Source organism: Neomonachus schauinslandi, chromosome 2 (genome assembly GCF_002201575.2).
Source record: "Neomonachus schauinslandi chromosome 2, ASM220157v2, whole genome shotgun sequence".
Taxonomy (NCBI): domain Eukaryota; kingdom Metazoa; phylum Chordata; class Mammalia; order Carnivora; family Phocidae; genus Neomonachus; species Neomonachus schauinslandi.
In genome coordinates this window covers 49,392,275-49,419,216 of record NC_058404.1, presented here as the reverse complement: position 1 = coordinate 49,419,216, position 26,942 = coordinate 49,392,275, and the positions used below count along the sequence as shown (strand labels likewise).

General features: G+C 48.9%; 1 protein-coding gene across 3 annotated transcripts in view; it reads left to right on the top strand.

Annotated features, from left to right (window-relative positions):
- Nucleotides 1-26,942, top strand: part of SCARA5 (scavenger receptor class A member 5) — a 120,686-nt gene that overhangs the window by 5,754 nt on the left and 87,990 nt on the right. For all 3 annotated transcript variants that reach the window (XM_021698780.1, XM_021698779.1, XM_021698778.1), the window contains exon 3: nt 22,208-22,336. In XM_021698780.1, coding sequence (XP_021554455.1) covers nt 22,208-22,336 — 129 coding nt within the window. The remainder of the gene's footprint in view (nt 1-22,207; nt 22,337-26,942) is intronic.

The window sequence follows — 26,942 nt, the reverse complement described above, 5'->3', positions numbered from 1 at the left end:
CGAGCCCACCAATTCAAATGCTGGTCTCATCTGGAAACACCCATAAACACTGTTTCACCTGGCACCCATGACCGGTCAAGTTTACAGAAATTAACCACTTGGCAGGCCTTTCTCAAGGCTCTTTCAAGCACCATATTTTCTCTCCACTCTGCTAGCTGCCTTTGTCTCAAAATTACTCAAAGAGAGAAATGCCTCCCCATCCTGCTCTAACTGTGTCTCTCCTCCCACAAGGTGCTGAGTGCTGGAAGGGAAGTTGGGTAGCTCAGAGATGGAGGGATTCGGGACAGTCTCAGCAGGAAGAGGAGACAAGCTTTGGGCTCCTGACCGATAAGCCCCCACACCCTGCCCTAGTAAACTGCCCACCATTGTAGCTCTTCCTCTGAATTCCATTCAACAAACATATTTTGAGGATCTACCATGTGTCAAGCTAAGGGTGGGGTGCAAAGGAAGCTCCAAAGAGAAACTGAACCATCCTTACCCTCAAAGGGCTATGATCTCAGTGGACGGGACTGGCCTGGGGACAATTACCCATAACATAAAGTAGGCAAAAATACCTGTCAGCATGGTAGTCCCCCCTTACCTGTGGTGTCGCTTTCCACGGTCTGTTCTCCACACCGAACTGTGGCCTGGAAGCAGATGATCCTCCTTCTGACCTGTTATCAGAAGACCTTGTGCCATTCACCTCACTTTATCTCATCACATAGCCATTTTATCCTCACGTCACAAGAAGATGGGTGAGTGCAGTGTAATAAGACATTCTGAGAGAGAGAGAGAGAGACCACATTCACATAACTTTTATTACAGTATATTGTTATGAATGTTCTATTTATTATTCATTATTGTTGTTAATCTCCTGCTGTGCCTGATCTATAAATTAAGCTTTACCACAGTGTGTATATATAGGGAAAAAAACATAGTACATACAGGGTGTGGTACTCTCCGTGGTTTCGGGCGTCCACTGGGGGTCTCGGGAGTATCCCCCATGGATAAGGCGGGACTACCGTACTGAAGTTAGGAGAAGCCTTTCCGGAAAAGGCTTTAAAGACTGAACACAATTTTGTAAGGGAAGAGGAGGGTGGGGAAAGGTATCACCAGCTGTGTCAGCACCAAGCCGGGCCAGTGTTTCTGTCAGGTTACTGCCGCCCGGGACGCCTGGGTCACTGGCCAGTGCTCAGTACTCCGACGTCAGCAGAGGCCAAGCTGGTTTTCACGCCCTTGATCTCGCCTTCTCCCTACCAAGAAAGAACTGGGGTACAGCATGGTGGGGGAGCCTGGAGGACCACCAGGGCCAGCCTGGGGTGCCAGTCGGGGCAGGGCAGGGACCCCAGGGCAGGGAGAGGCCAAGGGTGTGAAGTGTCACCAGGCCTCATACCCCTTACATCATCATGCTGTCTCTTTTTCTGCACCCCTGATTTAAAAAGACCATTTGGACCAGAAGCACTGAAAATAATAGTAGTCTCAGCCACTGTACCTTCCAGGCCTCCAGCGGGGAGGAGATCCGATCAGAGGACAATTTTAGAGCCGTGCCAGTAGGAGTCCTCAGGGGTTCCCCGAGGCCCGGCACCCCTGCAGTGTGGACACAAGTTGGAAGATGTGAGGTGGAGGATCTCAGTCCTCCAGGGCCGTGTGACCTGACTGGGTCACATCCCTCTCTGGGCCTCCATGTCTGCCAAACGGGGGCAGGGCAGAGGGGAGGTCTCTGTGAGGTTCTGTCCACTTCTAGAATTCTGTGCATCAAAACAGACCTGGTCATTGCATTCAGGGTGTGGTCCTTTGAAAACCTGAGTTGGAACATGATGCTGTCCTGAGAAAGCCCACAAAGCATCCCGCCTAATGAGAGTAATAACCCAGGTGCTGACAGTAGCCAAAGAGGCTGCTGACATTCACCTTGACCCTGCTGGCATACTCACCCGGGGCCTCTGCCCCCCAGAAGGTTGCTCTTTCACCTCCTTCAAGTCTTTGCTCAAATATCACCTTCCCCATTAGGCTTCCTGTCCCCTTGCGCTCCCCGCCCCTTTCCTTGCTTCTCTTTTTCCTTTATCCCATAGTCCTATTCCCCCCTAACACACTATGTAATTCTTGTTTATTATGCTTATATTTACTGTCTGTTCCTTGAGGGAAGAATATAGGCTTGACAAAGGCGGGTATCTCTGTTTTGTTCACTGATGTCTCTTAAGCCTGGCACATAGTAGGTGCTCACTAATTACTTATTGGATGAATGAATGAATGAATGAATGGACATTGGGTTCTTGAAATCTAAAGGTGGCAAAACAAATACATCCTAAGCCTGATCTCTAAATTGTCTGGTCTCCCCCACTCTTCAGTGATCTGGCCTCCAGGCATTGGGGGTGGGAGGTTGGCGTGAGGAATCCGGAGAGACCAGAGTGTTGAGCTGAAATCAGCCACCTAAGCTTGTGGGTTTCTGGTTTGACTTTTCCCCCCTTCCCTTTCATTTCTAAGAGGAAACCAGTGAGCTCTTACTTGAGGAAATTCAAGCCAGATTGGATCTGTTTCCCCAGGATTTTGTTCTTTGATCCTCATCTCTGGAGAGTGTACCTGGAGAGGGAGAGGAAGGGCTGTGGGGGGAGAGGGAAGCTGATGGGAAAGCAGAGGGTGGACAGAGATGGGGAAAGGGAGGGAGGCCCGAGCCACCTCATGGGCCCTGAGTAGATTTAAATGGTACCGTCTAGTAGGCCTTGCAGCGGCTCTGAGTCCCTTCCAGGATTTTCCCCTTGAAGGAAAGGAGATGGGGGAGAGAGGTGGTGTCTCCAATTGGCCCTGGGGTTATTAGGATCTGGGGAAGCAAAGTTGCAAAAATGCAGCACAGATATTAAAGTGTGACTCAGACTTGAATGCAGGTGGGACTTTAAAGACATGAGGACGTAAACTTGTTATTTCGGAGGTGATGCATTGAGAATCCCCCTGTCCTCCTCTCCCTCCCTCTCCCCCCTCCTTTCCTAACTTGTCTTCTCTTTCCCTCCTACCCTGTCTTTATCTCTCCCCTTCTTTCTCCGGTAGCAGGTGAGAGGGGAGGGAGAGGGGCTGTTACCTGCCTTGGTTCCTCTGTCCCCTCCATAAGAGGCCATCTCACCCAGCTCCTGCATGGTGCATCCCCACATCCTGCAGGGCGCTCGCCCACAGCCCCTGCTCCCGGACATCTTGGGACCTCCCCGCCCCCCCCCCCGCCCCCCGCCCGCCCCACATCCCTTGTTGGGCCGTGTCTCAGGACCCTGCCTCCTCCCTTGGGTCTGAGCTGTCAGCATCCCCATGGGAGCCCCCTGTTGATGGGCACACCCCAAGGGCAGGGCGGCCTCCCCTCTGTGCCACCAGGGGGAATAGCTTCCATTCCAGCTGTCTTGCTGGAATTGCATGGAAGGGCTGATGGCAGAAGGCGACCTCCAAGGTCCCCGAGCCCAGCCTCCTATGACCTCCTCGACCACTTCTACCTCTCTTTGAACAGAAACCCAAATGGGGGCCAGCTGGACCCGCTTGCCCCTCTCCCCCCCCTTCCCTCCCTCTTCCCCTCTGCTCTACCTTCCCCCGTGTGGCCTTTCTTTTCCTGCCTGCGTAGCTGTAGGCCTCTTGGGTCTGACTCCAGGAGGCGGAGAAGGCGGAGGGCGGGGTGTGGGTGGTGTTTGGCTGGGCCTGGCTCCTCCACGGTCCTTCCTGAGGGCCAGAGAAAGGTGTTAGTGTCAGAAAAATATTGTAGTCATGTTCACCCCGCGGCCTCAGACACTCCAGCACGCTCAAGGCGTCATCCGGCGGCCGCAAATGGGAGGCTCGCGGAGGTAATGAGTTACACATGCTCCGGGCTGCGCCCCGCGCCTGCAGCCAAGGCTGCTTGCTGAGTGTAGGGCCCGAGGCCCCCGCTCCGGCGTTCCTTCCCCATAAAATTAAATTATTCTCCTCGGGGAACCCCCTCATCTGCCTTCTCATCAATCAGATTGCCCTGGTTCATCTTGGCGCAGCTCAGGGCTGCCGGGCAGCCGCCCAAGGTCAGGGGTGGGTTTCCTGGGCGGGTCTGGCTAGGGCCTCTTTGCGGAGGGTCACCGCCCTCTACAGGTTGGAGAATCAGGCACTGGAGCGGGAGGAGAGCCGAGGTATTAAGGGGTGTGGCACCGTGGTGCTCTCGGGGGTGTGTCCAAGAGCACAGAGCAAAGCGCTGCTCCATCCATCTGTGGTCGTGGTCACCGGGTGGCCAGGCTGGGTCCTGGGTCTCTCTTGCCCAATGGGCTGCCCCTCTGTAAGATGGGGAACAGCCTGGGGAGGTGACAAGAGCCTAGACATTGAAGTTTGGCTGGTCTGGGCTCCGTGCAAGGGTGTCTTGTGTTTGCCCCCCTCCCCCATTCCCCCAGGCTACCATTCACCCCACTCTCTGCCTCGCTGGGTTGGCCACTGGGAAGCGGTCCTGGCAGGAGATAGAAGGATGGAAGACAGGGAGGGTCGAATATTTATTCTCCCAGGTCCTGCCTTAAGGGGTCATCTTGGGCTGCCTGTGTCCCTCCACCCAAGGTCACAGCCCCTTATAAGCCATCCCCTCCACATGGCTTTTTCCTTCCAGGTTCCAGCAGCTGTTCCCCTCCTTAACCCTGGGGGCTGGGGTGGTCACATCCAGATGGCACCACTCTAGCCTTGGTGGGCATTTCACACCCTGGCCACACTTTGCCCATATTCCTTGATTAAATCCTGTGAAGTGTCTTATTTTGACTGGCCCATCTGTTTCCCTGGGGCCTTGACTTTCTAATCCTCAGTGTCCCCATCTACAAAATGGGAATAATGTTACCTCACAAGAGCCATGGGAGAATCAGGTGACATAACCAATGTAAAGCACTTTGTGCACAGTAGACTCTAGATACACATTTCACTTCCCTGCCCTTTGGAGAGTCCCTTGTAAATCCTGGGGAAGTGAGGAAGAAGGAGAGCAAAAGAGGAGGTCAGAAGCAACTGCGGTCCCCCCAGGGTCTCCCAGGAAACACCCGCATCACTTCTCAGGGTATCTTAAGGCTGGTTCTTACCTTCTGCTAAAGAAAGCAGAGTTTTGGTTAGTGGGCTCCCTTGTGAAGCCTAGATTTTCGGGGAAATCAAACCAAGTCTTTTAGTCCTTGTCCCCAGATAGTAGAATCTGTAAGAAATGTTCTAGATCCCGAGGGCTGCTTGTTCTGGGGCATGTGTGAGTCTATCCATTCCCTACCCTGATCAGAAGCAGGAGGCTCCGAAGGGCCTTCCTGAGGTTTGCCACCAGAAGAATCAAGGGATGAGTTTCATTGTCCCTGGGTGGAGGCTGGTGTCTTGTGGAGGGAAGAGTGAGAGGAGCCCGGAGGCCCCAAGGGCTCCTTCCGACATAAGGGGGCACAAAAGGAGCTTCTGCTCCTTCCTTCATCCAAGCCCCCAGCCCCTTAACCACAGCATGTTTCATGTGGCATTACTCTAGGGAGTGAGGGCAGTGAGGATGGCTCTGAGGGGAATGGCGCTGACCTGTCCCCTGGCCTGGCACACTCTGGAGTGGGGGTGCTGGGAGGAGGTCTGTGGGGTCAGCAGCACCATACGTGGGAAGGGAGCTGCAGGAGATGCCCTGAGTGGAGGGGTGCTGAGTCAGGGCATGGCTATTCCTCATCACATCACCCACTTCTCCCCACCCAGGGACCCTGCTCAGGTGGTTCTTGGCCTTCATTCCCTTGCTCATTCATTCATTCATTCACTCATTTTTTCATCCTCATCTTTCAATAAGAAAGGTGATTTGCAGGCCCCCTACAGGGGCTTTGCACTAGCTATGTGCAGGGAGAGGTGCCAGGAGGCATGAGACATGGCCCTGCCCTCTGTCATTTCACTGTCACTGTGGTTAGCCTGTCCCCTGCTCTCCCCACAGTAGACCAGCACAACATCGATCCACATGCAAAGTTTACTTGCCTAGAGGTGATCTGGTGGGAAAGACACTCAGGGTTTGGACCACACGGTTGGTGCAGAGCACATATAGCCTCGCTCGCCCCAGGTACCTAATCCAAACTTAACATCCTTAATGGTCTTGTCTTCTCCATTGTGGGGCTGGCATTGCATGGTGGTGAAACCATGCACTGGAGCCAGACAGGCTGGATTCCAACTCCAGCGCTGCTGCGTGCTGGCTGGGAAGCCCCGAACCCCTCCTTAGCCTCAGCTTCCCCTCCTCTAGACAATGAGCTAATAGCCCCCGACTCAGGGTTATTGTAAGGGTTACCTGAGTTATTCCACCTCAAGTCCTTTTAACAGTGCCCGATATATACCGAGCACTCCATCCATGTTTGATCTTAGGAGAAGTTTGGTTGCATCCCTCTGTTTGTCTGCTTCCACCCTGGGGCCTGCCCAAGGCACCCTGCTTCCTCCACATTCTCTGTTCTCAGTGTCTAGGACGGTGAGCTCCATTCCTACCTCGTTCCCAAGTTTATCTGGTGTTGATTCCTGGTGTCAGACAATAAACAGCGTGATTGCTGCCCCCTGAGTCTAGAAGCCCCGGCTTCTCTCTGTCTCTTTCCCAGGCCTTTGGCCTGGCCTTCTTGGGCCTTGTCAGCCCCTCCATTCACACTGTGCTGCAGCTGTGTGCACTTGAGTCCCTCTGGACCATAAGCCCCTCGAGTGCAGATGCTGTCTGCCTTAAATTCATCTTAATATTCCCAACACCTAGCACTGTGTCTTCCGTATGGCAGGTACCATTGCTTGTTGAATGAATGCAACATATTCTTGTTCACCAAATCCATAAGTACCAGGTGAAGGAATGCTTAAAGAGGTGAGTTTAAGACAAAAGCAACAGTGACTTCTTTCATCCTAAGATGGCAGGTTTTATGGTGCTGCTGGTGCATGCAGAAATAAAAGGTCATGGTTCCTGCCCTCAAGGGACTTAAAGGCCCCCGAAGACACAGACAGGTAGACCAGTCCTGCGTTATAATTTGATTCATGCTCTAATGGAATTGGGTGCAAAGTATAGATAGAGGAGAGAAGGAGTCCTAAGTCTGCCTTGGGGAGGAAGGAAGGCGTCCTGCAGGACTAGCCGCGAGAGTGAACTATGGAAAGGCAGATAGCAGTGTGCCTGCTAGAAAGGGCACAGAAGGCTTTCCCAGTCAAGGGAGGTAGCCCAGAGCTCGGGCTGTGGAGGGACAGTGGGAGGAGGCCCTGAACGTTCACTTTTTGAGCTCTGCTAGGCCAGGCACTGCTCTAAGCGTTTGACAAGTGTGAGCTCATCTGATCCTTACATCAACCAGTGAAATGAGTCCTGTTATTACAGCCAAGTGATATCTGAGGAAACCAAGGCTCAGAGACCTGGTAACGCCTGAGCTCACAGTTAGGAGGGAACGGTGTCTTTGTTCAGTGGGGCTGCTATGGCAATACCACAGACTGGGTGGCCTATAAACTACAGACATTTGTTTCTCACAGTTCTGGAGGTGAGAGGTCCAAGTTCAAAGCAGATTCCGTGTCTGGTGAAGACGCTCTTAGCTGGCCTCTTCATAGATGGCCATCCTCTTATTGTCCTAACATAGTGGAAGGGGAGAGGGAGCTATCTGTGGTCTCTTCTGTGAGAGCACAGATCCCATTCATGACTCTACCCTCATGACCTGATCACCTCCCACAGGCCTTACCTCCAATTATCATCACATTGGCTGCAACATATTAATTTGGGGGGGGATACAGACATTCAATATATAGTGATTGGCGTCAGGATTAACTGACTCTACAGCCCACATTCTTAATTATATTGAAGCTAAAGCCAAGTCATGGAAGGTCTTCTGTAGCATCCATAGGAATTTGGGTCTCCAGAGGCAATAGGAAGCCAGCAAAGGGTTTCAAAGTAGTGAAAGGATAAGGTCTGATTTCCATTTTAAGATGGTCACTCTAGCTGTAGTAGGACATTCGATTTTCTAGCAATTACCTCTGCTGAGCCATTTCAGTGGAGTGGGAGAGAAGCCAGAGTGCAGTGGATTAAGTCTGTCTTGAAAGAGAGGGTGAAGACCCAATGCAGACTCTGCTTTCGAGGATGGGAGGAGGCTAAATGGAGTGGGTTCAGAACAGAACAGGAGGAGAAGAATTGGATGCAGTGGGTACCTATGATTCTTTCAAGAAGTTCTGCTGTTCAAGAGGACAGAGAAATGGAGGGGAATGGAGGTCAAGAAAGATGTTTATTTTAAGATGGAAGAAAGAGTATGGTTTATGCTGATGGAGTGATACTGTGCAGAGGGAAACACTGGCTAAGTAGACGTGCTGGAATTACGTCCTTGAGTAAGTACAAGAAGGAATCTGATGTGAGTCAGGGGTGTTGGCTCAGGCAAGAGCACAGATGGTTCGACTCCAGTGACAAAAGGGAAGGCAAAGTGCTAGGGCCTGGACCCAGGTCAGTGGTTACAGTATGGGGGGACTTTAAGGAAAGCTCTCTTCTTTTTTTTTTTTTTAAAGATTTTATTTATTTATTTGACAGAGAGAGACACAGCGAGAGAGGGAACATAAGCAGGGGGAGTGGGAGAGGGAGAAGCAGACTCCCCGCTGAGCAGGGAGCCCAATGCGGGGCTCGATCCCAGGACCCCGGGATCATGACCTGAGCCGAAGGCAGACGCTCAACTGACTGAGCCACCCAGGTGCCCCTAAGGAAAGCTCTCTTCTTATTGCTTCTGTTTTCTCAACTGGGAAAGCAAAGATGGAGGAGGAGGGATGAGACAGGTGTCCAGGGATGAGTGTGTGGTTGGCCTAGGAACAGGTAGCAAGCCTCCTGGATGGGTCTATTGGTCATGAGCTTTAAGCCAGCCCGGCAAGCATGGTGGCATGGGTTTCCGTTTCCGGCTATGCTCAGCTATGTGGATGGAAATGCAGAGTCGCACGCAGAGTTAGCTCTAACCAGATTTGGTTTTGCCAAGTGTGAGATGCCAGAGAGGGGCAGGGGATTGAGGGTGTGTCTAGCAAGTGAGTAGCGCAAATCATGGAATGTAAATGGGACAAGGAGGGAAGGAAGGACTGAGGGGGGAGTGGAGAGATGGGGGGGTGGAGGGGTGGGGGGAGGAGGGAAGGGTCCAGGGTGCAGTCAGGAAGTACCGGAGTCAGAGTTCTTGAGGGAGCCCCCCTCAGGAAGACGGGAGAGGTGGTAATTACCAGGACACTTGAAATGGGGATTAAGAAAGGGTTTCAATTATTGATAAAACCAATAGAAATGGAATGTGAGCCACATCTGCAATTTTAAACTTTCTAGTAGCCACACAAATAGGTGGAGACACAGATGAAACTCATTTAGGTATGGTAATATATTTTATATGCTCTAACATATCCAAAATATTATCATTTTGATATGTAATCACTATAAAAAAATGATTGAAGTATTTCTATTTTTTTTCCATGCTGAGCCTTCACAATCTAGTGTGTATTTTGCATTTTAAGCCCAGCTCAGTTTGGCCCACATTTCGAGTGCGTCAGGGCGGAGGTTGAAATCAAGAGCGGAAAGGAGGTCAGGAGGAGTTTGAAATGGAGACTGAGAGAGAGCGAGAGTGAGCACAGAGAGGGGAAGGGTGAGCAGATGTCCCTTAGCAACGAGAAGTGTGCAGTTGCGATGTGAGAGTCCAAGATGGGGAGGAGAGAAGAGAGAGAGAACGTTCTGGAAATAGCAGCGAGGAGCAAAGAAAAATACCTACTGCACCCTTAGTCCAGTTGTATGAGAAGGGAAGGGAGAAAGCCACACTTGGGAAGGCAAGGGAAACAGGTTTCAATGAAAACAAAAAGAAGAAAGTGGAAGAAATATTCAGAGCAGAGGTTGACAAAATTAGAGATTTTTTTTAGATGACCGGCTGGGAGGTCCAAGGGCTGCAACCGTGGGAAGGTTTCAGTAACTGGGCAGGGAAATGGTCAAAGGAGGATAAACAAGGCTGTTTGGGGATTTTTGTGGGTGATGGGGAGTCCTGAGGGTTCTGGGACTTCTGTGGGGCTGCTGGAAGCCAAGACCCAGGACTCAGTGAGACTGGTCATGCTGGTTTCAGGGCAGAAATGGATGGTGAGGCTGTGTTTGTAGGAGGGGTCTTGCCAGGAGCACACAGAGTCCTAGGGCAACCTCTCTGCCCACCAGGGTGGTGTGTGGGCAGGGGTGGGGGGGCCTTGTCCTGCAGCATCAGGAGCTCTGGAGTTCATTATGGCTCTTATGGAGGCAAGGAAGTCAGGGGAGGCCAGGGGACGTGGCGGGGCCTGTAGCAGGGTGGTGAGAAGTGATCATAACAGAGTGATCATACGGGGTGTCCCCCTGGGTGGGCACATGGTACAGGCAGGCACTTGTGCTCGGGGCCTCAGTATATGTCTCCATTCAGCTTCAGTGTATATTATTATCCCCAGTTTGTGGATGAGAAGGTGAAGTCTTCGGTGAGGTCAGTTGCCCAAGGTCATCCAGCCAGTCAGAGGCGGGCCCTCGGTTGAAATAGACCAGGTTGTCTGGTCCTTAAACCCCACCCCTCTGCGCAGCTCAACCCGTTCCCTCCCGCGCCAGGCCTTGGGGCCCCTGTAAGATCAAGAGCCGTGCTGGTGGCAGCGAGGGCTAAGAGTGTGGTTTCTTGGAGTTTAAGGTTTCAGAGGTGGAGACGTTCTGGGTGATGACAAAGCCAGGGTGGGGCCGTGGGAATAATGGCAGTGATGCAGGAAACAGATGGAATGAATTATTCCAAGAGGTGACACTGGCAGGAAATAGATATAAATGCAAAGAGGCTTGGACAAGAGCACAGGGACAGGGTCTTAAATGGCTTCAGAGGGAAGTCTGGGACCTGAACCTCAGGGCAGACCTTGGGTCGGAGAAGTGCCCCGCCCTCCGCAGCACGCCTGCCCCCACTAACTGGGACTTCTGGCCTGGAGTCTACCCTCCACGTGCAGATTCCGCCATGGGGTTTGGAAGATATAAACACAGCTGTGAGGACGGGGCCCAGCTCCACACGTTAACCTAAGGCTCACAGAGCTGATGGGGGCGTGTGATGGTCCCAGCCTCCACACAGTGTCCTGAAGCCTTTGTGCTCCCGGGCCTTCCCACTTCCTGCTTTCTGGCTTGAGATCCATTCAAGCCGAGAAACCCAAGAGGCTCCGAGTGCCCACGCAGAAGCCTTGTCTTTAGAAAGTGCGGTTAAGAGAAGAGGCTGCTGGGAAGGGGCTGGCTGTGGGCCTCTTCCGACACCTGGGTGTGGGTTAGTTTCTATCATCCACCTGTCACCTTGGGGAGCACAAGGAATCTAACTGATGGAGGACGGACTAGGAAAAGAGAACATACTAGAGACCTAAAGGGGGCTGATGTCACCAATCAGATAAGGAAGGGCAGACTAAAGAGAATTACTAAGGGCAAGGGAAACTGAGGACAAGCTTTCCCGACGAGGGCCATACACTCCAGTATGCACGAACTTTCTTGGCTTATGCCCTCTCTTTCTGCATAGTGATTAATAGAGCACAATTCGCTCTTAAAAAGTGTCTCTGTTTGAAGGTGATCTCATGGTTTGCCCACAAGTGAAAGTGAGCCTGACCTTGTCCCCCTTGCCCAGTGAGTTGTAATTTGGCCTCTTGGTCTTCCAGTCCCGTTTGACCTCTGTATACTCTGCCAAGTGTGGGAATTCATTTCTTCCCTCCAGAGTTATGATGACCCCGCAGCTCTGACCTAAGGACATCTATTAAGATGTAAATATAACGTCTGAAGTACGTTAAGCATTTCCAGGGTGTCCAGGGGGAGTTGCTTTTAACATGTAGGCTTATATTGGGAGTCCCCGAAGGGCATTGACGGATAAAGATAAGAAGGGAGCTGTCTTGCCAGTGGTTGGATATGGACATGAGAAGAGCCTGCCCTCCTGCCTTGCAGATGCCCAGGGCCACCTCTGGGACCTTTGGCTTGTTGAGCGTGCCCTTTCCCTGCCCTCTGCAGATGGTCCTCCTGGTAAAGGAGTTCTGTTTTGTGGTCAGGAATTAAAAAAATGGTTGTTCTCACTACTCTATTTCTAGATAAGTTTTCAAAGCTCCAACGTTGTGTTTGTAGCTAGTTTAGATCCTAGATTCTAGGAGGTGATGCACCTTTTTTTTTTGAGGGGCAAAATTCCATCACTGAAGGAAACCCAGAAATGGAACAGCACCTGGATACCAAGGTGAATTGAGTGGTTAGGGGATCAGTCCTACCACAAGCTCCCTGGTTGCAGTTCCTGTGTTAGGGTAAACCTGAGATAAGGCAGACAGCCACGGGGTTCTCCTGCACACTCTCCAAGTTCTCCTGCATGCTCTTGTCATCAGTCTTGGCAGGGGCTAGCTGAGGGACAGAGAGCTTCCCTTTCCATGGCCAGACTAACTGGTCCATGCAGTTGGAGTCCGGGAGTCGGCAGTCTTGGCCACTACATCTCACTCAAGAAATGGTTGCCGAATGGACGAATAAACGGTCCTTAGGTTCCTTCCCCTGACTTCCCCATTATGCGCACCAGGACCCCAATCCTGGACCTCACATCTCCTCCTTGTGGCAAGGCTGAAACATCCCAGCCCTGCCACTTTTTTTTTTTTTTTTTAAATTTTATCAGAGAGGGAGAATGAGCGCGAGAGTGAGAGAGATCATGAGTCGGGAGAGGGTCAGAGGGAGAGAGAGAACCAGACTCCTAGCTGAGCAGGGAGCCCGATGCGGGGCTCTATCCCAGCACTCTGGGATCACGATCTGAGCTGAAGGCAGACGCTTAACAGACTGAGCCACCCAGGCGCCCTGCAGCCCTGCCACTTTGGGTCAATGACCTAACCTTTCTGAGGCTCAGCTGTATCATCTATAAAACAGAAGTAATAATACCTGTCTTTGTGATTTTTGTTGTGCTTAGAATTAATGTTATCTAAGCACTCAGCCCAGAATAGGTGCTTGGTGGGGGAGCAGCTGTTATTCTGTTGTGACTTATTGTTGGAGGTTCCAAAGCAATTTTAAAATGTAGGCTTTGGGGAGCCTGGGTGGCTCAGTCAGTTAAGCGTCTGCCTTCAGCTCAGGTTATGATCTGAGGGTCCTGGGAATCAAGCCCCACGTCGGGCTCCCTGCTCAGTGGGAAGCCTGCTTTTCCTTCTCCTTCTGCCTGCCACTCTTCCTGCTTGTGCTCTCTCTCTGTCTCTCTCTGTCAAATAAATAAATAAAATCTTTAAAAAATTAAAATAAAATGTAGGCTTTATTATTATTCACGTATGGTGAGGGCAACAGGTCAGGGGAGGACTGCCATTGAACAGATGGTTTGTGGGGGCCTGGATGACTCAGTCGGCTAAGCGTCTGACTCTTGATTTCAGCTCAGGATTGGGAGATGGAGCCCCACATCAGGCTCCGAGCTGAGCATGAAGTCTGCCTAAGATTTTCTCTCTCTCTCCTTCTGCCCCTCCCCATCCGCTTGCTCTCTCTCTTTAAAAAAAATTAAAAAGAAATAACTCTTTAAAAAAAAAAAAAGATAGTTTGTTGCTCACACCACCCCATGCCACGGGAGGGGGTTGGGTGGGTGAGGCAGTGAGCAAGCTTGGGATGCAATAGCTTGAATAATTTCAGCGGACTCTGGGACCTACGGCTGTCTCTGGTTGTCTGGTACCTGGCCCTGGGCTGAAAGGGCAGGTGGATAGTGGCCTGGAGGGAGGAAGTGGTAAAGGAGGTAGTGGTCGTATGGGCTGTTGACTGGGTGGTCTGCACATGAAAGGCTTGCTTGCAGGCGAGTTTCTTTATTTGACCCATCCCTGGGAGGGGCAATCTCCAGAGTCAGCAAGGCCCCAAGATGTTTAAGTATCAAATACAGAAACCAGAAAACATGGTTATTACAAAAGCCTAAATAATGGTTTGGGGTACCCAGTAAGTCTGCCTTTAGTTTATTAGCCTCATTTAACCACAGCCAGTAGATGTTAATTGAGCACCTGCTCTGTAGGCCAAGACCTGTGGGATACAGAAAGGAAGCACAGATGCTGCTCTCCGGGCACTGGCCCTCGGCAAATCGGTATTTTTCTTCATTGATTTATGGGTACAATTCTATTCACATTATTACCTGTACCATAATGGGCCAGTTTCCCAACAAAACTCTATGCGTGATAACTGTTGCTCATTCCAGGCCTTACCAGGTGACAAAGGGTCAGTGGATCTGAGGTCCATCGTCTTCACTCAGATGAACTGAACCCCCTTCTGTGTGGCTCAGCCAGCTCTGTTTTCCAGCAGAGGCCACAGAGCTGGAGGCTGCTGAGCCTGTAGGCTTCACGGACACTTCCAGCTCAGTCCCATACAGGTGGCATGGGTTGGGATCTTAGCCTTCCTCTTCCAAACCAGACACCCAGATGGCCCTCCCAACTCAACTGGGGGCGTTGGGGGAACGAGACAGGGGGTGTTAAATGTATCCGTTCCTGCCCTGAGGCTGGACCAATTCACCAGACTAAGGTGACCAGGCAATGGGAGGGAGGTTCCACTGGCGACCTGGGAAGGGTAGTGACTTAAAACTGAACAGAGCCAAGCCCTGGCTCCCACACTGCAAACACATCAGCAGATGATTTATCTCCTCTGACAAGGGGCCAGGAGAAGAATTGTGAATCTTTTCGAGAGGGCCCGAGGACCACTCTGTAGGAGGAGTGTCTTTTTGGCCCGAATTTAGGCAGAGCCCTGAGCCCGCTGTTTGAGTGACTGCATTGACAGCATTTCTTCCAATCCATGCACTGCCATGTTTGGGCAAGAGTAGGGGTGTCTTCTACCGGCTTCTGTCTGCTTCCTGGGGACTCCACGGCCCCTCCCTTTCTCCTGGGTCCCCGTGACCCGCCAGCTCACCTTGACTGCCCTCATCTCCCCTCCCTCCTGGCTTTCTCTCTCCATTCCGCAGCCCAGCTGCAAAATAATATGCACCCCAGCCAGAGTCCCTTCCTCCTGCTGAAAATAAGCACACAAGCCCTTGATTGTTTTCAAGAACTTTTATGCAGAGTAACTTGGGAAATAGATAGGGGCTGAGAAGAATAACAAATACTGCAGGGACATTACAAAATTGCAAGATATCTCCAGAAGTACCAGAAGAAACTGTTCTAGATCGTCACAACATCTAAACCGAATTAGCTCTGGTCATCCTGCCTTCCACCCGGCTCCCTTTCCTAGAAACGGACGTGAAAGTCCCAGACTCATCTGATCGTGCAGAAGACCGTGGTCACCTTTGCGGGTCACCCTCACTGGGTCATGTGCCTCGGGGGCCCAGGTCTGTGGTGCCATCGGGCACGGGTGACTGTTGCTCCCTGTCACGCAGCAGGTGGTTCAGGGCCCTCCCAGACTTAGGTCAGGTTCAAGTGCAGGTGCACAGCTCTCCCTGTCGGTGTCTCGGCCTCACACCCTCCCCTTCCCTTTACCTAAGGAAAGTAAACAGTGGTGCCCATTAAAGCCAGAAAGGAAGGGCAGCTTCAAAGACAGAGGTTATTTGGGGCTGCCTATTACAATGAACAATGTGAGTGGTGAGTAACCAGAGTGAGGTTGATGAAGTCAGCCTTGGGTGGTTTTAACAAGATCCTTGGATGAGATGAGCCCCGGAGGTCCCTCCCAGCAATCAACCCTTATTTCCACCTACTATTTATGAGCTGTGGGACCAAAGAGAACAAAAGGAAAATGACTGAGTGTTTCTTGTTGGCAAAATAGAAGTAGGTGACCATTGAATCACTTGCATCCTGTTTTCTATGTTATTTAGAACCCGGTTCTTTGGAAAGAAGTAAATACTCATTTTTAATCAATTTGTTTTTTTTTTTTAATGGGAGGAAAATAAATTCAAATAGAGAACTCCCCAAATGCTCTAAACTTATGATTAAGAAATTGAAAACTTATTTTTTTCAAGGAAAGGCTAAACTGATGACGGGGATAATGCAGAATGTTTTCCTGTGTTTCACAGTTAACACGAGACAGAGGCAGGCTTTGAACCTACCTCTACAGAGCCCCAAACTCATACTTTCCCCCCAATGAGTATGTGAGGAAACAGGGAATCAGAGTTGCCAAGGCTCCCACCATAGTGTGTCCCTGACACCAGGGACCATCTCCCGGGGCATTCTCAGCTCAGCTGTCGGGGTTGAGTGGCTTAGAGATAAATTTTCCTTTTCTGTTCTTTAACCCTTGCTCCCACGCACCCCCCCCCCCCAACAGACAGTACTGTAGCCCAAACTCTTTGGGGTGGGGGTGGGGGCGGAGAGACTCTCGTTCCCATGATTAAAAGGAACCCTTCACAATTTTAACCTGGGAATAATAAAGTTGTTTGGGAGAACCTCATTTGAATGTGTCTTATTAAAAAGGAATCAAAATTAAAAATCTAAACTAAGCTCTTGTAATAGTAAGGCTTTTCATGGATTTTCCAAGAATGTGTCTTCACATTCTCTTTTGATGTAACAAATGCCTTACTCCAGAACTGTGTATCTCTGCACCATAGATGTGTGATTTCATCTGGAATCAGAATCGGAAGGCCCGGGGGTGGGGCTCAGGCCCCAGGATGGCTAAGATGTTCCATGCATGATTGTACTACTCAGCCAGGATTAGCGTCAGTTCAACCCTCATGAACTGCTCCCACAGTTTACCTATATGGGCACTATGTGGCAATCTGACATCGTGGGTGAGCAAGGAAAGCCAAGATTTTGTTTAATTTAATTTTAAGACCCAAATTTTGCTCAAAGATATGGTTTTCACAGCCGACAGAAATGTATCAACTATTTCGCATAAGACAAATGTGAGACAGGACCTTTGCAGCAAAAATAAACGCCTTACACATGTCTTCATTCCTGCAAAGAACCGTATGGTGGTTCTGCTGTGGGCTGGTTGATGGGTAGAGTGTGGTCAGTGAGACACACCTTGCCCCCAGAGGACTTTTCAGACACGTTGGCAAACAAGTTTAAATAGACGATTGTGAATAATAAGGTTAGTGCAAGCGATGTACGTAAGGTTCTGACATCATTCTTTCAGTGGCACCTAATCCCTAATGTTCTACCTTTTAGAGTATTCTGTGTTTTTTTAAGATTTATTTATTTGAGAGAGAGAGAGAAATAGCGCAAGCCCGGGGGGAGGGGCAAAGGGAGAATCCTCAAGCAGATGCCGCGCTGAGCTGGGAGCCCGATGCAGGGCTCAGTCCCAGGATCCTGAGATCATGACCTGAGCCAAAATCAAGAGTCAGCCGCTTAACCAACTGAGCCACCCAGGCACCCCTAGAATATTCTTAATCTTGAACATCTAAAAAGTTTGGTCTTGCTTCTCTATAAATGAAATCTCCTTCTCTATAAATGAAACCAATTTCGTCTTGCTGTTGGTCGTTGTATTGTGATTTAATTACTCTCACTGGAGTCAGTGTTTCTCAGAATGTGGCTATATACAGTACAGTCATACTCAAGAGGACTTTAAATGATATACAGGTATAAATTTGTGATTCTAATAGCTAGGGATTTATTTTAATGTGTAATAGGAAGATACTAATTGTCCACTTACAGTGATATAAAATTTCCTTCTCAAATAAGTTAAGGTTCAAAAAAAAAAAAAAATGAGTGGCAAATTAAATAATAGCCCAGAGATACCGGGCTGTGGCAAAATTGTGTAGGGTACATGCAGACAGAATGTCTGGAGGTGGGGAAACCATCTATCTCCTTCCAGCTGATCAGGAAGCCATAGGCCCCATGCTGAGATAAACAACATCTTCCAGCCTGGTACTCCAGGGCCAGCTCTGCAAGTCACTTTGCATTTCTTTTTTAGTTTCTATTTTTTTCCTTGGAGCCACTGGCCTTGCTCTCCCCAAGCCCCCCTCTCTTGGTTTTCTGATCTCCTGCGAAGCCACCCTCACTTCGGGAGGCCACTGCAAGATGGAAAAACCTTTTGCTTGATACCCCTGGATCTTGGAAGAGTTTTTTGTTTGTTTGTTTTGTGTGTGTGCCATTTCCTCCCTCGATCTGGTCTTGTGTGCGACCATGTCTGCAAACAACAGCTATGTTTAATAACTAACAGCTTTGCCTGCTGCTTTGCTCATAACTGTTCTCACATGGAGGAAGAAAGTTTTTGTCTTAAAGTCACAGTTTTCAAATTTATCGTAGCCGTAAATCAGATGACGACGCTGACGGGAGCGATAGTGGATTCTAGCTCATCTAGGAAGGCCTGTCCTTCTCAGCTCTGCTGAGTGGCTGCCTTCTTCATGCACGCTCTGGGAACCACTTCCTGACACAGAATGAATCACTTTCTCTGCCACACAACACTGTACTTGGGCCATCTCTCTCCATACCGGTTTCATTCACACCTGCGTAACCGATGCCTGTTGACGTGTCTTCTTCCCCTCAGATGTGAGCCTCTGAAGGGCTGCGGCCATATTTTAAGTCCTCATTCAACAAATATTCTGAATGCCTACTACATGCCGGGCACTGGGCTAGGAACTGGGAAGGTGAAGGCGAACAGGCCGACACTGTCTCTCCCTCATGCAGCTTGTTGTCTTTGCCCCTTAGGGTGTCTGTTGTAAGTGTATTAACGATCTGTTGCTGCATAACAAGTTACCCCCAAACTGAGCAGCTTAAAACAACAAAGACTTATTATCTTCCCAGTTTCTGAGGAAGCCATGGGTGTGCAAGGAAAGCCAAGATTTTGGCTACTTTTTCAGATCGAAATTATATGTTTACATATATGTGTGTTTACATATAATCTGGCAGGAATCTGGGAGCAGCTTAGCTTTGTTCTGGCCCATGGCCTCTCATGAGACTGCTGGCAAGATCTTGGCCAGAGTGTGGTTATCTGGAGGCTTGATATGGCTGGTGGATCTGCTCCCAGGCTCACTCACGTGGCTGTAGGCTAAAGGCCTCAGTTCCTTACCAAGTAACCTCTTCATAGGGTCCCCCTCCCCAGCTTCCCCCCAAATGGATGTTCCAAGAGAGAGAAAGTGAGTACGGAGAAGCCAGTGTGTCTTTTGTGTAATCTCAGAAGTGACACGCTATCACTTCTATGGATCACACCAACCAAATCCTGGTGCAGTGCAGAAGGAGACTACATAAGGGGGCAGGGATCATCGGGGGCCATCTTGAAGGCTGGCTGCCACAGTAGGGCAATTGATAGTGGGTGGTCAGTAAATGCCTGGGAAAGTTTTTACCCCAATAAGCCATAAGTCAACACTTCTACTTTTTTAAAATAGACTTTATTTTTCATAGTGGTTTTAGGTTTACAGCAAAAATAAGTGGGAAGTACAGAGCATTCCCATATACTCCCTGCCTCCCCACATGCACAGCCTCCCTCAATAGCAACATCCCCCACCAGCGTGGTACATTTGTTAGAATTGATGAACTTACATTAACACATCACTATCACCCCAAGTCCATAGTCTACATTAGGATTCACCCTTGGTGTTATGTATTTAGTGGGTTTAGACAAACATACAATGATATGTGTCCATAATTATAGTATAATATGGAGTAGTTTCACCACCCTAAAAATCCTGTCTGCTCCTCCTAGTCATCCCTCCTCCCCTCTAACCCCTGCCTTTTCCAGAATGTCATGTGGAATCATAAAGCATGTAGCCTTTTCAGGTTGGCTTCTTTCACTTAGTAATATGCATGTAAACGTCCTCCATGTTTTTTCATTTCTTTTCTTCTTCTTTTTTTCTTTCTTTCTTTCTTTTTTTTTTCTTACAAGTAAGTGAACATACTTTTTGCCTTGGTTTTACTGACTGTATCATTTTGGAGTGTTTTTAATCTTCCACTAAGCCTAAATAATTTGAATGGTTTACCCAGCTAACATGCTGCTGCCACATTAAATTAAAAAGTAAGTAAATGTGTTTTAAGCAGACTTAGTAACTTGTCTTTCCCCTAAATTGTCTTTTTTCCCCTTATAATCACATTCTCTAGCTATCTTGCCAGGATCATTCATGACCTGCTTGTCTAATGCATTTGTGGAAAACCTCTGTTTGAAATTTTTATATGTTCTATTGAAGGCAGATTTTGTTTAATGTACAAAGCTGAGTCTTGCTAAAAAAAAATGAAGCTCTCTAAGAAGAAGGCCTGTGTTGTGCGTTAGTTGATGAAGGGACCTGTCACCGGTGGGTGCTGGCTGTTAAACAGAAGCCTCGGATAGAGGGGAAGGGAAGTATTCTTTCTTGATGGGAAAAAAATAGGGCTTTATCATTGCAGTTTGCCCCAACAAAGGCAATGAAGGAAGAGCCCAAGATTGGTTTGGGATAAACATCAGGATAATGGCATTTCAGCATGAGCATCTTCTGACCCTTCTAGGCAGTTAGGTGAGCACTGTCATCAGGAGCACTGTCACCATCTCAAGAGGAAGCAGGGCATAGAGCAGGAGAGCTAGGACAACCATCAGGATAACAAGAACTCGTATTTGTGTAGTATCCAATGCTGTGCCTACCATTTGGACTCTAGGACAATAGCCTTGTCTCTACTAAGTTGCAACCAGGGAGCCAGCCGCTCTCCTGAGAACAATAACAAAAAAAGGTGAAATGCAACAAGAAGCCTTCAGATTCTATTGTGTACAAAGGATAGAACATCCTGGAAAAGGAGACTCAGGGGAAGTTAAAAAGATGTACTCTGCTCAAGTCTTAGTGGAAAAGCAGGTTAACTTTTCAAAATTTGCGAACAGTTGAGGGTTGATGAGAATGGTGTTTGACTTTGTATTTCTTTATCAACTCGCTCCAAATTGTACCCGATGTTTTATGGAATCATTATGTAATAGTTCTACTTAGCTGTTTTAGCAGCAGTATTTTCAGTGAAATGGAGTAAATGAGTGGGAAAATGTCTTCACTCAACACTACCTCTGGGGAGCCAGGACACCAATGTGGTCACCCATCCTCTCCCTCCCGGTAACCAAACCTCCCAAAGGCCCCAGAGGTGGTCATGATACCTGAGAGGTAATGAGTAGCCCCTGAAGCACCTCACTTGCAAACCCGAAGTTGCCAAGGAATTACAAACATCACGCCATCTTTAAAAACATTTCGGAGGGGCACCTGGGTGGCTCAGTCAGTTAAGTATCTGCCTTCAGCTCAGGTCATGATCCCACAGTCCTGGGATCAAGTCCCACATCGGGCTCCTTGCTCAGGAGGGAGTCTGCTTCTCCCTCCCTCCCCTTTCCTCGTGCTCTCTCTCTCTCTCTCAGATAAATAAATAAAATCTTTGAAAAAAAATTGTAAAAATTTAAAAATAAATAATAAATAAAAAACATTTTGGAATATCAGTTATTTCAACCTTTTTCTGCTCCCACATCTTCCTCCACGTCTAGCACACTCCAGTTAGTTAGCAACATTGTCCCTCACAGGAGAGGGAGAATAAGCATAATAGGGGCATGCATGTTTTGAAAAAAATGCCCTTTACTGATTCCTACCTGCCCTGCTGGGAGTCAGGGCAGGACAGCATCTCTTCTTTCCACTGTCAGTTGACATAGCAGATGGAGGTTAGTGGTTTCCCAGCTTCTGCACAGGCCATCTGAGAAGGTTGCCTTGAAGGAGTCCAGCTGAACGATGACCAGGGGTCAGGGTACCCGCGCCCTCACCTAGGGTTTGCCACTAACATATGGCATCCTTTATCTGTAAACTGAAGGGGTTGGACTAAAAGATCCATGAGGTCCAGTAGAGCACTGATATTTTGTTGTTCCATATATGCCAGAAGCCGGCATGTAAGTGTGTTTTGTTTACACTCCCTAGTGTTTTGTAAGTTTTTTGTCTTTTATTATTATTATTAGTTGTTGTCAACTTCTGTTGCTTCTGGCTTGTCTTGAAAATTCTGTCTCTGGCAACACCTGGCCCTTACTCCTACATCACAACCTCTTCCACAGTGGACATGTGCTGTTCGGTTCCCCAGGCCCACGTGGCCCACTTTGCTCATTTCCACCCCTTCCTGGCCACTGTAGAAGTTAAACTTTGCAACCCCTGTTTTAAATTTTCTCCATATTCTCTGGGTCCCATGGGACAATGATGCTTTGTAAAGGACACATATTCCAGCCTATTTGAGCGTTCTCTGTTGCTTGGATGGGCTCCAGAAGGGTGGGTTTGTTGGGCACGTGAGCTGTGGGCATGCCTGTCTGGCTTGTTTATGAATGCAGAAGGTGGGAGGAGAGCTAGAAGCTCAAAAGCTTGTCATGTTCTGGAAAGCTCCCCATTGTTACAGCTGCATTACAGATGTGCAGAAGGTGTATGAGAGGTTCCATGTGAACATCTCCATGCATCAGGAGAGATGAGACCAAAAGAAAAATAAAACCACCATGGGGTTTTCAAGTGTTTTATTTTCCCCTCCTCTTCTTACCCTTGTTGTCTAGGTCCATGCCACAAACGACGAGCAGGAGGCTGCTGCACTCAGCTGGGCTCCCTGTCAGCCCTGAAGCATGCTGTCCTTGGGCTCTACCTTCTGGTCTTCCTGATTCTTGTGGGCATCTTCATCTTAGCAGGTAAGGGCACCCTTTCCTCGTCTGGCCTTCAGGGATGCAGCGGGAGGTGTGTAGGGAGCAAGAGCAGATGGGAACCTGAGAGCTGGAGCCTCTGCTCTTCATTTCCCCAGTCATAAGCCCAAACACTGCCCCTGTCACCATGGAAACCACAAAGGAGGAAGCTGGCTGTTCTTTCAGACCAGCACAACTCTAGGCAGCATTGCCCATTTCATGTGGGATGAGACGTTGGCAGGGGCTGTGTGATCTTGGGAAATCTTTGAGTCCAGGAGCAGAGACCTAGCTGCTCCCAGTGGCTTCTGATTTTTCCCACATCATTGTGTGACGTGGTACATCACATTGGCCCTCCCTGGAGCTCTGTGCTGTGGTTTGCGCAGAGCAGGCTAAGCTCCCTTTCCTGGGGATGATGAAAATAGTCATGAGACATTTTGCCGCTGAGGCTAATCAGAGTCATAATAAACCTGCTGCCCTTTTGCAATTACTGAGGGTGAGATGGGTTTGCCCCAGTCTAGCTGGGTTCTTCTCCCCAGTTTCCATCTGCAAGACAGGCTGGTTAGATGCTGGAGTTGGGAGCACGTTCTCCGGCCAAGAAGATGCAGAGCTCATGGACTTAGAAAAGGATCAAATGGAGGACCCCCATGCTTTGAGCAGCCTAGCTCACCACTCAAAGGTTACTTCATTATGATATAGTTGGTGAAACAGATAGGGCAGAGGTGTGGTGGTCTCTCCTGACTCCCAGCCAGAGGGAGAGGTGCACAATTCCCACCTTTCTCAATGGAGGTACGTAAGTGTTGACAAAGTAAAGCCAAGGGATCAGTTTATTTCAACCTCACCTGTCCTACATGAGTGCCTACTTTGTGTCAGGCTCCATGCTAGGAGTGGAGACACAACTAAATAAGACGCACGGGCTTCTTTCAAGAAGCTCCCAGTTGGGAGACAAAGCAGAGGCACACAGATAGAGCCCTGTCCTAAGGTGGAATGTGATAGGGATGATGATGGCGACTGTATGTTGACACAACAAATGCTGTGGTGATCTAGAGGAGGCACACTCAGTGGAAGTGTGGATGTTGCACGGAGGGGGGTTGGTCAGAGCAAGGCTGCTAGCCAGGCTGAGATGACTTAGATGGTTGAGGGTGGGGTCCTTGAGTTAACTCTAGGACAGGGATCTGGAGGTTAAGCACTTGCAGATGACCCTTTGCTGGAAATCATGAGGCAGATGCCCAGGACCTCACTGGTCTTGTCTCACTTTCTGTCAAGTGAGCGTAGTCATCACTCCTGTGGTGGGAGGTTCAATGCTGCCTTCACCTTCAGGGTTCTACACTTAGGGCAAAGGGCATCATTAGGGGTGGTGTCTGTCCCACCACCCATTGATCTGGGGGCGAGGGGGGTGGCCAACAGCAACAATGAGAGAAACTCATGATTCATCTCAAGGACCCAGGGATAATATCCAGCCAGAGGATGATTTGAACATGTTCTTGGGCTGCTCAGTGGGAGATTGGGATCTGGGTTTTGTGGTCTTGGCAGCCACAACCATAACAAATTTCCAGAATTTCTGGAAACTGTTTCAGCCCAGCAGGAAAGCTAGGCTATGGTACTACAATCTCTCTGCCAAATAGGAACTTTTAGGTGACAGAAGAGGGTCTCGAAGAGAGAGCCAGACAGATGAGGACCCTGAGGCAGGTCTCTGGATCCTGGAAGGCCTGGAAGGGCATCATCTCTTGGGAAGAGAAGACCTGCCAAAGAAGGAAGGTTCTCTTCTGGTGCCTGGAGGGTTGCCATATGGAAAAGAGCAGGCATGTTCTGTGTGGCCTCAGAGGGTAGAAGTAGACAAATGGGTGGATTTTGTAAGGAGACAGATTTCCATTCAAAACAGGAGAGTTCCTAACAAGTAGTGTTGCCTGGCATGATGCAGAAAGAATTTTCTCCTGGCTTAGTCAACTTGGAGGTTGAATGGGATTTATGATGACATCCTGGAAGTTTCAGAAGAGCGGGTGGAACACGGTTTTCCAATCTAACCAAAATGTTGCCATGCTTCCTTAGCTGTTCCGTGTGGAAACCTGGGGAAGATATTGATCATTATGATCACCTTTGAGCCTGAAGTTTCTGGGTACCAGATTGCCTGGGTGGCATGACAGTTTGGGGTGGATTTAAACTAATCTGATGAAACAGAGCATCGTAATTTATCTCTTGGCTCTGTGGCATGGCCACTCTCCCCTCCCTAGGTTCTTGTCTGGAAAATCGTGCTGGCCTCTGGGAGGGGTTTGATGAGGATGGCCAAAGAAAAATATAGTCACCAGCTGCCTCTCCCCTAGGGAGGGGACTTAGGGATGTGGTGGACAAGTCTGGGGTTCTTCAAGGAGCCCTTGCCTGACCTTAGGTAGGAAGTTTCTTCAGATTACCCTGATTGAAGACCTCCAGTGTTGCTCCTTTTGTGAAAATACCAAGACTATGGGGACATCCATGATTCAGTGTAAACCAGAGCTTGCCTGGCCTTCTGTTAGGAGTTCTGCTGTGGCTGCTTCCCCAATCTTGGGCAGAACATGTTCTTCATCGCCCCGCTGAGGTCGCCTTGCACAAGAGGTGCTAAGGACTGAATTGTGCCGTGCTCCCCCCCATTTATATGTTGAAGCCCTATCCTTCAATATGATGGTATTTGCAGGTGGGGCCTTTGGGAGGTTATTATGTCATGAGAGTGGGGCCCTCATGATGAGATTAGTGCCCTTATAAGAAGAGACAGGAGAGGGAGAGGGAGAGGGAGAGGGAGAGGGAAAGGAGAGAGAGAGAGAGAGAGAGAGATCTGCCATGTGAGGACACAGAGAAAAGGGGTCATCTACAAGCCAGGAAAACAGCCCTTAGCAACAGCCAAATCGGCCCACACCTTGATCTTGGACTTCCCAGTCTCCACAACTGTGACAGATAAATGTCTGTTGTTTAAACCACCCAGTCTGTGGTATTTTGTTATAGTAGCCCAGACTGACTGAGACAGGAGGAGTTCTGTCTGAACCACTCTCAGACTTCAAACCTCCTTGTTGACACAGAGCTCATACGTCCCACAACTGGATGACAAAACCATCCACTGCAACCAAGTGCCATGTCTGAATAAATGATGGGTAAAAAACTACAGGGGGACAAATGCTCACTCTTACTGTGTTTCAATATTGCAAAGTTATAATCTAACTACATAACAATATTACTCTTATAAAACCTCACGTGAGACTTCTCTCAGTTCATCCCTTTGTCCAAGTATTTGAAATAAAAGGCAAATACTATACCTCGTGTATATGCATCATCCTGGCTTCCCCTGTCTGATCCAACCATCTGGATTTAAATTATTTTCACCCAAACTATTTTCTCAGTGGGGCTTTCTACCCACCATCCACCTATCCACTCCTGACCAGCATCCTCTTGGGAACTTTCCTGATATTCCCACAATATCACCAGTTTCTAGGCACACAGCCTTCCAACATCTCTCAAGGAGGCTGCGTCAGTCCCTTCTTTCCACCCCCAAATTCCTCTAAGACTTTCTATCTACTTCAACCCATTGCTTATTACCTGGACTGATGGTTCCGTATTATGCTTTTGTTCTATTCCACGTTGAGTTTTGGACAGTATCGACCATCAGGCTTGAGTTCATGAACAAGAGAGTTGAGAATGGATGGTCATGGGTTATGAGGTCCTTGGTCCAGCACTTTAGGAAAGATGTGATGGAGTGAAAGTGTTAGAGGAGGGTCACTGTTACTCATGACTATTCTGGGACATGGCTGTGGTGACAAAGGGTGGTCAGGAAGAATGTCTTCCACCTTTCTCCTGTCACGACACTACTAAGGAATTTGAATTCCTGCTATGAAGATGTAGTAGCAGAAAGGGGAAGTGCAAACATCTCAGTCTCTGACTTCTTGGAAAGCTGGAGTTTTATGGCGATGTAGACTACAGAACTGGAGCAGGGAGAGTTCCTGAAGAAATGGTTTAGGTTAGATATTGCAGGTTAAGATTTCAACATATGAATTTGGGAGGATGAAAACATTCAGTCCATAGCATGCGAATAAAAAGAATCATGAGATGTGTTTCCTACTCTGGGAGGGTTTCAAAGCATGAGCACACATACACATTAGGACAGTATGATGTAGCTAATGCTATGTGCCAGAGTAGAGTCTGCTTATGCAAAGGAGGGTCTGACTCCCAAGAGCTGGAGTGGCCTCAGCCTGGGGAGAGCTGAATACCAAGTGATCCAAATGTCATTTGAACTGAGCACCCCTTTTTTTTGATCACCTCATTCCAAACAGGTCTGTCTTTGACTCTGCAATCAGAGAACAGTGTGCTCAGAGCCCATATCCATTTAGATGGCAGATTACTGATCTCATTATGCATCTCAGAATTAAGAGTGTGATGCCCTTGGACTTTATTGGGACCACCTGTTGGAAACAGTGCCACGAAATTTCCCCTGTGCTTATTGTAGGGTGCTGTTGAGGACATTGTTCAATCCATTACACAACATCAACACATGCAGAAATTATTTTCTGTCTTAGTTGCAGAAAGAGGTATGCCTTGAGGAATTAGTTTGTTTTCACCTTAAGGAGACTGTGAATCTGAAAGTAATTAAAGTTGCTTT